Here is a 14,220-nt window from a genome sequence, read left to right as displayed (position 1 = left end):
CATATTGTCATGTGCTCTAAATCAGTGCTCTCTCCTGCACTACAGAGTTTTTCTTTTCATCCTATTTTTATGTAGCTTCTTTCAATGCTTTTAATCCACACATCTTTCTCCCTCTCTACTGATCAGGAGCACAAAGGTCAACTTATAGGTACTAAAATATTCTCTTTTGAAACATATCTAAGGAGAAAGATTATAAGTGATGAGCATACACTGTCCAAGGCACTGCCAGGATAACTCTGAACATCCACAACTGTCATGTACAATTTAATGAAAAGTTAGCAGTCCATACCAGTTTTGTACAAGGAAGTCAACCAGATGGAGAGAGGTTTGGTCAGCAGTCCGGACTGCTAAATGAAGTGCTGTTTCACCTGGCTCCTAAACACATGTAAATAAAGTTAGATTTTTGTCTTATTTCTGAAAAACTTGTATATCAGATCTATGTGATACATCTCATTCACACTCTACAAGACTTTCAAAAGAAAAACATTAGGAAATAATGATCAAAATTATTATTGTCTTTTTTATCTCTAAAAGACACCAGGTGCTTCAAAGGAAATGGCATTACACTTCCCAAGACCTCAACTTTGCTAAAGCAAATTGTCACCTTTCCCAGCTAGATGGAACAACCCTGAGGAGACTTTAACCATTTTAGCTACTAGTAAATGAAAAGGATCCCATCAAAGAATACTCAGTAAGTTTGCAGTACTTGTTGCTTTTCAACTGCCTGATGAGCACCAAGTGACAACCTAATTTCCTACTAAAACAGCATGACAAAAATCACAGTTCCACATACATTAAAACTCTTGGAGATCTGCAGAACAGTTGAAGTTGGAAGGGACCTGTGAAGGTCATGTGGACCAACCTCCCTGCCCAAGCAGGGCCACTGAGGAGCAGCTGCCCAGATGGCTTTGGAATATCTACAATGTCAGACACTCCATATCCCTGGGCAACCTGTGCCAGTGTTTGGTCATTCTCACAACACAGAAAGGTTTCCTGATGTTCAGAGAGCACCCCCTGTGCTCCAGTCTGTGCCATTGCCTCCCACCACTGGGCTCTGTCTTCTTTCCACCCTCCCTGCAGGCATTTCCATGCAATAATGAGATGCCCCTGAGCCTCCTCCCAGCTGGACAGTCCCAGATCTCTGAGCCTTTCCAGGTGCTCCAGACTCTCAGACATGTTTGTGGCCCTTCACTGCATTCTCTCCAGCATGGCCAAGCCACTCCTTGTGGGGAGCCCAGATCTGGCACAGCAGTGCAGCTGTGGCCTCACCAGGGCTGAGTGGAGGGAAGGATCACTGTCCTTCACTGCTGGCAGTGCCTGGAGTGCCACTGTCACCTCTGCCACAGGGGCACCCTGCTGGCCCATGTTCACCTTGGTGCCCACCAGGACCCCCAGGTCTCTTTAGGCAGAGCTGGGTGGCTCCCAGCATAAAGTTGGTGCATGGGGCATTCCCCCAAATAAGGGTTTCTCCTTGCTGAACTTGGATTGAATCATGCTCTATTTTCTATACATACCATATGCATTAATGCATTGGAATAGAAACAGAAATGCTGTTCCAATTCCATTTAAAAATTACAGGAAAAATTAATCTAAATTTAGATTTCATTAACTCCTAATGATCATAAAGAACAATTAAAAACCATATTACACTATATATACTTTGAATTAAAGTCCTAATTAAAAATATTATTTTATTAAACATCAGAGAATTCACAGAGGAGAGTGCTGCTATAAATGTCCTAACTGCATGCTACCTTTCAATTGGTGCTCAAACCTTTCTAGATATCACTGCCTGTAAGAGCTGGGAAGAGTGAGGAGCTAATTCTGTGGATGACAAATACAGAAAACTGACCTTGCAGTCAGAGAATTTTAATGTGTTTCCATGATAAGCACTCTGTGATAGCTCAAGTGCTGAGACTACACTGAACTTCTCCCTTTCACTGAACACTGACAGGCACTGTGTCCTTTGCCAACTTAGCTATTTCCACACAACTTGTTGAAAACATTCTCTGACATGTCTTCAGGCTGGGAGAAAACATTGCTGAGCATCAATTATCTATTGTAAAAACAGGTTACTTTGCTGATGATTAACATTTGTCCATGGATAATTGAAATCAACCTGGACTGATTTTTCCAAAAAGCTGTTGGTGATTTCAGACGGAAGATCAAGTACTCAGAACTTGACACACACAAAAGAATCTTCCAGGTTGAAAGAAACTGCACTTCTGGAAATGTCTCATCAGAAGCTGTGAAGGCATCAGATTTATTCTTTCCTTGTCTACAGTAAACAGAGACTTGCAGACAGTCAATCATGTGTTCCTTCAGCCACTATGATACTGTATGTGTTACAGGTGACCCTGGGCTAAGCCTGTTCTTTGTGACCTTTCTAAAAGAGAGACACAGCAGAACAGGTGCTTTTCAACACACTATGGTGGCACCAAAACAGTGTATGATATCACTATTGCATTTCACACTCCTTTAGACCAATTGATGACAAAAGATAAAGTGTTTTTTTCCCTTCTCACAAGGATGCAACATTAAGGAAAGAAAGAAAAACCCCATCATTTTCATCCTTTATTTTTTTTTTTATTTTATCATCTAAAGTAGCAGCCCTGGATCCTGGGCATTATACAAACACACATGATTTAAAATAGTAATTGTTTACCTGATAAGCTTACCTGTCCAGGCTCCAGCAGTGGCTCCATTAGCTCTACCCCCTCTGCATAGACTTGAATTAGTGCAAGTAAATCCCTGGATTTGACAGCCTCAAGTAATTCACTCAGTTTAGCTGCTGCAGATGCACAAGTCTTCCTAGAGAACTTATGATCTACATATTTAGCAGTGATAAATTCTTTACGTGCAGTCCTGTGGGGTGAGAAAATAGAGCTTGCCTTAGAAATTTTTAGAAAAATGGGTCAGTGATTATAATTTAAAATCACCTTGTCTATCTTGGAAGTTAAGAAGGGAAGGAAAAAAAAAACCAACTATCTGATAAAAAGTGTGTTATTTACTGTTACACTGCATGTCTTTCTTGCAAACAAGCACCAAATATGGACATTGCCAATTTTATCCTGTCTTCTTGTTATATACAAAAAGAACACTGAATGTGGGGAACTCAGAACAAAGAAAAAGCAAAGCTAGTGACATTTAGTCCACTGTGTTTGTCATCTGAGGGTTTACTACAAAACTCAAAACCATTCAAGAGTCAAAACTTTGAAACCCAAACTAAGAATTTTCCACACAGGGAAGCTGAGATAACTAAAATGTGAACTTTTAAGAAGCTCCACAGTGGGAATAAAAACCTCCATTCTTCTGTCATTCATGCCTTCTCCTGGCTTGGTTACTGTTTAAGACACTTTACATCACAGATATATTCCACAGTAAACTTAGAGAGTTTAAAGATTCAGTACTTACATATCACTTGATGGACTGGGTTTAGGTGAAGGACTAGGTAAATTCCCTTCCATAATATCATTAAAACTAGTATTTCCTACATTCTTGGCCAGCTGTGATATGAAAAACAAGAAATGAAGGTGAGGACTTTTGGGGTCTAACAGCAACCTAACAATAGGACTATTAATGTGCATTCCACACTATTAATAAAAGACAGAAAACACATGACTGAAAAATTAAAGCCAAATGATTACATGCAGACAGAGAACAATCAGAAAGAAAGAAAATGCTTCTATTATGCCAGAACTTGTACAATAGACTTCACAGTCACAGAATTATTTGCATTTCAACACAATCTGCCTCCAACACAAAACCAGAATGAGGAGCCAGCAGCATGAACACTGAAATGGTGATAGAACACTGATCAGGAACTGCTTTGGGAAAGAAGCTCAGGCCTACTGAAGATCCTGCTCAGTAAAATCTGATTTAGATTAATAGTAACTTTGCAAAAAACCCTCAGTATATCATGAAGAGAGAAAGTGGTAATGTTGAACCTACAGCCAAATGCAGATCTGCCTTACATCTTCTCTCAATTTTTCTATTCCAAATTTCTGTAACAAGTGTCTTCCTTCAGGCCAAACACAGCTAGTGAGATAAAACTACTGCAACTGTTTCTTTTTGACTTGTTTTTATTCTTCCTTTGTTTTTGTTTCTTGTTTTATAGTATCACATCAGATTCCTTTCATAACTTCAATATTACATGATTTCATCCACCAAATTAAGATTCTACCAATATTTTTCTTTCAGAATTGGCAACAGTCATTCTCCCTTGCCAAGTCAAATTAGCTTCATGTTTTTAATCACATGAGCTTTTAGACTGATTTTGGGTCAAGATCAGCTATTGAGTGCCAAAATCCTGATGGCACTAATTACAATGGATGTCAATACTCATTCTGCAACATCTCAGGATATGAAATGAGTAGTGAAAAGCATCAATAATATAAAATAATATATAACCATCCATCTGTAAAATATCTACAGAAATATGAAGGACAAATTCTGCAAAAACACATTCCTTGAAAGAGATAAGCAGTAAATTATACATTTTGTTCCTTCCTACATATATGTTAACATTGGACTAAAAAACTCAAATATAAATTAAAGAAACTTACCAAGAGTTCAGACGTTCCTAATTTGTCTAATTCCAAAGACTGGATTCGAGAAATATGGACACCCATTTCCCTGTGTATTCCAGAACACTCAATGCAGGTTAAAATGCCCAAATTAGTTGATAGCCATGTTGGATCTGCACATTGAAAAACAAAGTATTTAATCAAAGTCCAAAAAAATGTTTGCAGTGGTGGTAAGAGATGTATTCTGAAATGATTCCTTATTTAATGTTTCAAAGAACAAAAATAAATGAAGAATATTCCATACTTTTCTCCAAACTCTAGTGCAAATTTAACCATAAATTGCTACCAATGGAATGTAGGTTTTCAGATTTAGGAAGAGTCCCAAAGGCACTGAATTTAGACTTATTCATTCACACTGAATGAATGTATTTCAATACATTTGGTATTTGCTTTCTGTACAAATTGCTTCCTGTTTTTAAAAGTAGCAGATCTCCTAAATTTGACAACCTCAGAAGTTTTAAAATTTATTTCTTAAACTTTAAATAGTTCTTCATAAAAGATTAATCATAGAGCTTTCCAGTGTGTAAAACAGCAGCATGTTGAAGAAAATTTGAGGAATGCTGGCTAGTCCAGGAAAAAAAAAAACAAGCTTTAAAAATGCTGTCATGGAGGAGATCTGCATGTAAGATTAGAATAGATTTTATACTACGAATGCTACATAAGAAGCATGACCAGTTTTTAGGAAAAGAAAAAGCTCCAGACACATTCTGTGCACAAATTAATCTCTTCCTTGACCTTAAATAGTAACTGCTGAAGCATTAAGCCAAGAGTTTTAAAGCAGCAAGCTGGAGTACAGAGGTGAAGCTTAAAACTTTACTACAAATTAAAAGATGAATCAGAACTGCAATCTGAAGTTTCTATAGCTTTACATAATGAAATAATTGAATGAACCAATTCCAGGATTTGACATAATTATATCCCAGTCTGTAATTTTTATCTAGCTATTTCAATTTTGGATCAGTTCTGCATCAGCAAGCATCTGCAAGATACACATTACTCAGTTCCAAATGAGCATCACCTTCTTGAAGTGTCCCTTTGATGAGAAAGCTGCAACAGGTGCCAGTCCCACAGCAGCTCAGTTGTACTGTGACCAGCTGCCCCTTCTCAAGCTCTAAGTGACACATAACTGACCTGTAACTCTGTACTTCTGAAGGTATTATCTGATAGGATTTCAACTCTGGGTATCATTCTTTGCACAAGATTACTTATTCCACCTCTGAAAACTTCTGATGTTGCAATTCCAGTAGTCTTGTGCCAAGATAAAGCCTCAGAGCAAGATCCTGGCCAGGTCAATTGTTCCACAATCATTGTCTCAATATTACTCACTTCTACTTAGTAGCATGCACAGGATCAGTGATGCCAAGCAACTTCCATTCAAGTGCAACAAGCATCTAGACACAGTGCAACAAGAACAGTTCAAACTCCAGAGGGGCTTGAACTGCTGGAAGTAAGCACAGACAACACACAAAAATATTTTAGTGAATTAAACGGAACTAAAGTAGGAAAGTCATATTTGTTCTTTTAAAAACAGGTTGAAGACTGAGAAACATCACTTAGAAAATTAGTTTGCACTCTACAAACACTTCTTTAAAGAAATTACTTTGCTCCCAACAAGCAGCTGATGACATGAACAAATGGAGATACCTGGTGAGCCACAATCACAACAGACTTCATTTCCGGGTAATCTCTGTATGTCATCAATAATGGCTTTTGTCAGATCCTCTAAACTGTTTTCACCTGTGCTCTGCTCTCCACGGAATGCCATATTTAATGCTTCTTCTTTGCTGTTAGTCAATACTGATATCCATCTAGCACAAGATAAAGACCTGAATGAAGATCTGCATTTGCATATACATGTTAATCTATAAACTATAGAAATCTTGCCAGGAACAAAATATTAATGGGACTACAGGGAAGGATTGTATTGAGGGACAGACTGAGGAGGGGAAAAATCAGAGCAAAAAAGGAAAGACTTGAGAATAGATAAGTAAGAATGAGAAGAGATAAATAGTCTTAATTCTAACATCCCTTTGGTGAACAATTTTAAAGTCAAGTTCTCAGCTTCCTCAAATAAGCAGAAGTTGTGCAAGAGAAATGGGGCAATTAAGCTCCTGTAAATTTAACTGCTTTAAAAGGTGCCCAAAATCTTCCTAAAGTCTCCTTCCTGGAGAAAATTATAACCCCTACTTTCTCCAGTGTGCATCTTTCTCTTCACAGAGGAAACAGCAAGCACCCTGGTCAATGTGTTGATGTCTAGTTGCCTTTAAAATGCAGATCTCTGTGCACTAATCAGACTGTATAGACCAAATTAATGATAACTGCCATGGCAACCAAGGGGCTAAAGATGACAGGAGAGTAAAGATAACAATAGCCAACATAAAATTTTAGGAGCATCAGTCTCAATCAAGACTCTTTAATGATATCTCAGGCACTGTTTCCTCCCCTCCCAATCACTCTGCAAGTTGTTGTTTACACATAATGCTTTAATTAAAACCAAACAAAACCCTTTCTCAGCAGCTGCTGTGCTCCATATGGAAGCAAAGAGGGAAAAGGGACCAAGCACATTGCAGATGCAATGCTGCCAATTTAGAAAAAAGAGCACGTTAAAAAGAAATCCCCAGGGGTAAAATGACTTTAGATGACTTTAGATCTACTGCAAATATTTTAAATGCAGAAATATTTTAAATTGGCAGTGTTCTCAATGCATTTCAATATTTACAATATTCAGATTGTCTGCAATCATCATTCTTCTGAAATATGCAGAAATGGTTATTGTCATCTAAACAAACTAAGAGAACTTTAGATTTAAATTCATAATTTATAACCAAAATAACAATTAAAAGATTAGCTTTAAAGGACTTCAGAGGGAAATTTATGTGTGTAATCTTAGAACACAGATTCATAGCTTGAACTAATATATGGGCATTCCATATTATATATTTCATGCATATATGTATTTTAAAATTTTTATGTACAGAAAATAATCTAGGAACTGGAACTACTGCTTAAAATTCTTTAAAATGTTTGAAAAATTTACTTTAAAGGTAAAAGAGAAATTGAAGGTTTTGAGCACAAATTTGCTCCGAGGTTTAGATGCTGAAAACAATGCATGGGAAGAACCCACACTAGAGGGCATTCTTCTGCAATTTTAATGATGAAATTCAATGTTATTCAAAACATTGAGGCAGTGTTAAAACAAGAGGCAATGACATCTTGTTTCTAATATTAAGCAATGTCTGGTTAAATACACAGAATAAAATAATAATTAAACTCAGAAAAACACCATTTATTCTGACATTTGTTGATAATTTCTTTTAGAGTTACAATTTGATTAGTTTGTTAAAAAGGCAGAATTTGAATAAAAATCAACTAAGCCGTAACAATTAAAAAAATTATTAGATGCAATTAAAACAAACACAACACAACTGAGCCAGCTGTTAGTTTGATACAGAATTCCTTATTCTGAGTATCTAGAGTGTCAGAGCAATCATTATTTTGGTTGTGTTTGCTCAGGGGGAAGGAAGCCCCTGGCCAGGAGTGTCACTGGGGCACTGAGTGAGAGCAAGAGGCACCACAGTGGCAGCTCTGCCCTGACAAGCACAAGCACAGACAGGCTCTGAGTGACTGGTGCTGCTAATCAACAAGTGCCCTGTCTGCCACCAGGCCTTCCTGGCAGGCTGCACACTCAAAAATAAACATTTATAAACAATTCAAGTCAGTAAATATGGAATGTTAATTAAATGTTAATAGTTTATAGAACTCATTTTAACCGCTCTTCTCTTTTTCTTATCTGTATTAGTCTTTTTTGTTCTTCCTTTATTAAAAAAAGAATAAGTATTTAGTTAATTTCACAATACTGCCAGTGCCAAATGAATAGCCAAAAATCTTCTGGTAATACTTTGTAGTGTTCTTTCAAATAATTTAAAAATTAACAAAGTCTTACAGAATTGCTTTGTCTTCCTGTTTTAGGACAAAAGGAAATGACCTCAAGTTGTCCCAGCAAACATTTAGATTGGATAGTAGGAAAAAAATTCTTCACAAAATGGGTTTTTAAGTACTGGAAAAGGGTCCCCAGGGAAGTGGTTGGGCCACCATCTCTGGAGAGTTTTAAAAGATGTGTGGATGGGGTACCTGGGGACATGGCTTAGTTCTGTGCTTGGCAATGTTTGATTAATAGTTGAACTCAATTATATTAAAGGGCTTTTCAAACCTAAACTAGTCTATGATACTATTCTACATAACACAATAAATAGGTAGTCCAATTATCTGTCAAACTTGTTTTTCTGAATATCAACAATTTCTTGTCATCCTTTAAGGCAATTTGTATTCTGGACATTCACAGTTTTGAAGGCTAAACAAAAATCTGGCATCCTAGGTCCCCTCAGGAAATAGAATGAGTTTGTTAATCTTGCATGGACCAGGCTTTATTCACATTTCTTATTTTGCTTCAGTATTTTCAAGTCAGTAAAAAAACTCCCCCTCCCCGCCCCCCCAAAAAAACCAAACCCAGTCTAATAGTTTGGCTTTGTTGTTTTTTTCTCATTTTGTAGTAAAAATGTTACTGTTTCTTCTGACAATCACTATTGCAACACTGTTGTTTGCAGGTAAATGAATAATCAGAACAAGAATAGCATAATATTTTTCAAATATTGATTTTTTTTTTTTAATAGAAGGAGCATCAGATAGTATCAATGCCTTCAAACTCAGTCTTTCCAAGGTGAAAAATGTCTGAAGGCTGCTGTTAAAACTAGACTAAAGTTAGATGTCTACTTCTTCATAAAGAAAACTTTCTAAATCTAGCTTTGTTTATAATCCAGGCATTTCCTGCATGTATTGAAATGCTCTTGACCTTCAAAAACAGTAGAAAAGAGCCCAAAGCTCATCACCAGAATATGTTTTGCCCTATCCACAATTATTAAAAAAACCCAGAAAGCAACCATTATTGTATTTGTTAAAAAAAATAAATCAGTACTTTTCCTATAATCTACACATAAATATGTATTTATATGTACATACAGAACACACCACCCACTCCCCACTTCCCCCTAACTGTACTTTATCTACTAGAATAACAAATAATTCATTGAGAACTTAAGGACTATCAACAGTAATGAAAGGCCAACAAACAGCTGCCTGGATAAAAATCAAGAAAGGCACTGGCCTGAAGGAAATGTTTGAGGGGAAGCAGTAATAAACCTGCAATAGGAAGTAGGCTTCAGTGCTTTGTATGCATGTTTTTTTAAAAATCTCCTTGTAAAAATTACTATTATTATTATTATTTAGTTTGAGGAGCTACTTATGGAAGCAATGTAAAATGTTTACTAGGAAAATGTAGGCAAGACCAGTTAAACTAGAATAAAAAGAAATACATCTTGCTTTTTTCTCTATTTAGATGTGAGTCTGTAAGGAAGGTGATTTGAAAAGCTATTTACACATTTTCAATTGGTTCACAAAGTAAAAAGGACAGAATTGAGGCATCACTAAAACTGTGTGGACAAAAAAAACAACAGGAAAGGATCAAGAGAGAGGCACACCTATACCAGTCAGGAGGAAATTGAAAGAGGATGAGAACTCTGACTGAGGAGTTATATGAAGTAATTCCTGCAGAACACCCTTAAATCACTAATGTTGGAAGGGGTGCTGTTCCCATGACACCTTAGATAATAAATCTTTTTCAGGGCTGCACAAGAAAAACAGAATGTTTGGTTGTACTGCAGTTTCTCACCAGCACAATTACATTAATTCTGGTTCCTCAAAGGGGGGCAGCAGAAGGGGAGGAGCTGAATTCCTGACCAGAGACAGGACAGGAGGAAATGGAATAAAGTTGCATCAGGGGAAGTTCAGATGGAACACCAGGAAAAGGTGCTTCACTGAGAGGGTGGCTGGCCACTGGACAGGCTCCCCAGGGAAATGCCAGGATATCAGCCCTGTGAGTGTTAAAGGAGCATCTGGACAATACCCTCAGTCACATTTTAGTTGTAGGGCAGTCGAGGGAGGAGCAGGGAGTTGGACTCAGTGATCCTTAAGGGTTCCTTCCACGTGAGATATTCTAGGATTCTGTATTCCACCACAAGTAATTTTATCAACCACTTGACTTTAGAGTGATAGACAAAATTTCAGTGCTTCTAATAGGAAATAAAACCTGGAATTTCAAACCAGTCCAAGAGACAGCCTGCTAAACTAAATTTATTATCTGCTTCTCACAAGGATACTGCTAATTTATTCTTCCCCTATCTTGCTCATGTGTTAAGAAAAAAAAAACCCAAACAAATCACTTCACCTGTTAAACCAACTAATACAGTAAAAATTGATTAATGGCAGAGTACCAAAAACTTATGACTCATAAGAAATAACAGTATTTTCCTCTTGACTAAGAAAATTACTGGAATAATTGAGTTTCAGGATGAATGCAGTAATCATGACTAGCTTTGGGCTGTAAGAGCCAACATAAAGCTGTGGAAGCCCAGAGGGAAATAGCTGCACAACAAAGAATTTTCCAGCCCTTTTATTTCACCCATGACTCCCAAGGTTGAGCTATCAATGCCACTGACACCTAACACAACCAAACAAGTGAAACATCCCCTGTGCCTTTAAAATACACATGGAATAACAGTCTTTCACTAGAATGTGGATATTTAAGGAAAGAATGAGGTAGCCTTTGCTGTCCTCTTCAGTAGTAACTTTATTCTTTGAACTTCTAGGTGTTGAGCATTAGACAACATGCACAACACAATCTGGTGGCACAGGAGGAAAAAAACAGTGGTACATGGTTCTCAGGAAATAATTGTGATGCAGCAGGAAGAATATTGTTTAAAAGGAAATAATCTAATTGGAAACAAGCATTAATGAAACAAGTTCCTGGATTCTGAAGTACACAAATCTCAGAGATGTGCTTTGCTATTTATTTCTAGGCCTACAGAAGAAAAAATGCACTGCCTGTAGATATTTTCTAAGTGTCATATGGAGATCTCTTATCTATTTATTACATTTAATATCAAGGAAAATGCAAGATCAAGAGGAAAAGAAGTAACTGCAGAACAGGGTTGACAGAGAAGATTTGAGAAGAATTTAAAAGTATTTCACTTGAATCTTAATAATCTGATCTATAGTACCATCCCAAGCACTCTCCACAAACCAGGCACTGACAGGATACACAATCTAAATGGGGTTTTGGTTAGTTGGGATTGGTTTAGTTTTTGAATTAACATTACTAGGTTTTAAAAGAGCTCTGTAGTGTGTCACAAAATAGTTTACATTTACAGATTCAAAACAGCAAAAAAGAGACAGTAGGCACTACTTATGCAATAGCTGAGAAAATTATTTCCACTGTTATGTGTGATTTTATACATCTCTATTGGCAAAATAAACTTGAAAAAATGTAAATATTCTTACGCTACGTATTCCTGTTCATCTTCTGCTTGAAAGTGGTATGTTCTGTTATCTGAAACAAAGAAATGCATCTTTTCATTTGGCACACAAAGTTAATGTGTTTACATATTTGGTGCTAAAACCTACTTGGCAGCTAAAGAGAAATTTCAAGAGAAATTTCTCTTAAAAGGCATCATTAATTGTTTATTCATAGCTATGGATAACATTAAAAAAATGAAAAAAGGAAGATGAAACGCTAAATTTTGATTCACACCAATGGTATGTATTTTAAAAGTCTTAGGTTTTGAAATACTAAAGAAAAATAAACACATGGATAAAATTTTACCCTTTCAGAAGTCAAAACTGAAACATAATTAGGAGAAGAAAGCAAAATTAATTTGTTCCTTTTATATAGTTTTTCCCTCTAGTTGAGCCAAGAAAATTCTTTTACTAACCAAGAGATGAAGACACAAAGTGGCTTTACCTCCCACAATCAGAGGTTTCCTAGACTGTTCTTTTCAGAATAGAATGTTGAAACAGTTTGTTGATTTGTCAAGTCTGAAAACACTATGTTGAATCATCAAAGGAGATTTTAAAACCTGGATACAAATACCTGCTGTACAAGACCACAGTGGGAAGAAGGGGAACCACAGGAGCTTTAATGCTGAGAAGACAAGGCACTATCAATTTTCAGACAAAGAGAAATATATTTTTAATGTAGGATAAGAGAGAAAGAAATTTGGTCTCTTTGTCTTCATTCCTTCAAATAGAACTCAAAAAGGAGAACAATGAGTGAAAAGCAGGAGAAAGCCAAAGGTCTTTCCCCTTTCCTGGTGGGTTCAGCTAATGCATGTTCCAGTAAGCTGTTGAACATCACTCTGAACTTAGGGAGCAGCACATATACTGCATTTCATGGCTTGTCACAAACAAACAGTATTTATGTCACATCTACACAGATAAAGGCTCTACATCCATTTGCTCATCATCAGAACTAGAGGCTCTGAACACTCATGAGGCACATTATGTGTGTGTGATACAGACCTGAACTTTGAGCTCCAGCCCTGTGTTCTACTCAAAGCACCTTGCAATGACATTTTCAGAAATCCCACACAATACAAGATGGGACTGAAGTTGCTACATACGTGATATTAGATCAAAGGACTTCTTATCTTCAGCATTTGGCTTCACCTGGCAGGTCAATAAATTCAGTTTAGCTGGTTGCCTGTTGGACTAAAAAGAAAAATTATTTTATTTTAAAAATGTATTGATTTAGGATTATTTTCTCTTTCTGGGGAGTGGGCACGTATGATATTACTTAGAGCTTGGACATACACACATATCCACCCTCAAAAAGCTGGAGACCAGCATCACTTGGTCTGATTTGGTTTCTCAAAACAGACATATTGCTAAATCTAAATAAAATTTAAATCCTCACTTTATCTGAAAGGGATGAAAAGAAAAAACCCTTAAATTTACCATATGCTAATATCAGTATTTTTTATTTGCATTTCATCAACAATGGCAAAACAATAATGCAGTTTTTCATTATAGCATGCTCATATTGCAAGTTTCCTCCCATTTTAAACAGATCAAAGATAAAGTCCTAAAACTTTAAAAAGAAAGTGGAAAGCTGAAGATCCAGAGTTCCAGAACTCAGAATAAATGCCAATACCAATATTCTGTGGTGTAGGTAAATCACTTAAGACATGTTAATTAAATGTATCTTTGAGGAATTTGGGGCTTATACAGGTAGCAAGCTTTAGAAATTGAGGGCTGTCAGTGGAATTTGGGGAAAGGGAGAAAAGAGGTGAGGAAATGAGACCATCTCCTTTAACAAGAGCAACTCCTGTGCTCATTTTCAACAGGTTCATGTTACACTCCCAAGGCAGTTTCAGCACTGCCTCCACCACCATCACCTTGGTGCAACCTCTGACTGATCATTCCTAGGAAAATCCTTCAGAGATCTGCCTGATTCCAAGAACTCACTGAGATCAAAACTTCCCAGCATTTCAAACTTTTAATTGAAAGCATCTAAAATACTAAACACATTCACTCATCTGTCAGACTCTAGCCTAACATCAAGCACTTCCCAAGTTCCCAAACTGTGTGGTTCACATATACACCATGACAATCCTTACAAGCAAATCCATCTGAAGTATTGAGAAGTCTGTTCAATGCATTTGCCATTTTCTTATTGAACTGAAAAATTAATTTCATAAGCTACAGTTTCACAAAACTTCCACAGTCAGAAGGTGAAGTAACATCC

General features: G+C 36.8%; 1 protein-coding gene across 4 annotated transcripts in view; it reads right to left on the bottom strand.

The window, feature by feature from the left end:
• ASAP1 (ArfGAP with SH3 domain, ankyrin repeat and PH domain 1) overlaps window positions 1-14,220 on the bottom strand; it is a 144,305-nt gene that overhangs the window by 33,404 nt on the left and 96,681 nt on the right. For all 4 annotated transcript variants that reach the window (XM_079301136.1, XM_079301134.1, XM_079301135.1 and 1 more), the window contains 7 exons: window positions 13,097-13,184; window positions 11,979-12,027; window positions 6,231-6,394; window positions 4,566-4,699; window positions 3,415-3,506; window positions 2,679-2,865; window positions 290-375 (listed from right to left, as the gene is read on the bottom strand). In XM_079301136.1, coding sequence (XP_079157262.1) covers window positions 290-375; window positions 2,679-2,865; window positions 3,415-3,506; window positions 4,566-4,699; window positions 6,231-6,394; window positions 11,979-12,027; window positions 13,097-13,184 — 800 coding nt within the window. The remainder of the gene's footprint in view (window positions 1-289; window positions 376-2,678; window positions 2,866-3,414; window positions 3,507-4,565; window positions 4,700-6,230; window positions 6,395-11,978; window positions 12,028-13,096; window positions 13,185-14,220) is intronic.

Source organism: Erithacus rubecula (genome assembly GCF_903797595.1).
Source record: "Erithacus rubecula genome assembly, chromosome: 3".
In the NCBI taxonomy this organism is placed as follows: Eukaryota; Metazoa; Chordata; class Aves; order Passeriformes; family Muscicapidae; genus Erithacus; species Erithacus rubecula.
The sequence above is the reverse complement of the archived record's forward strand: the minus strand, read 5'-3'. Positions and strand labels throughout refer to the sequence as shown.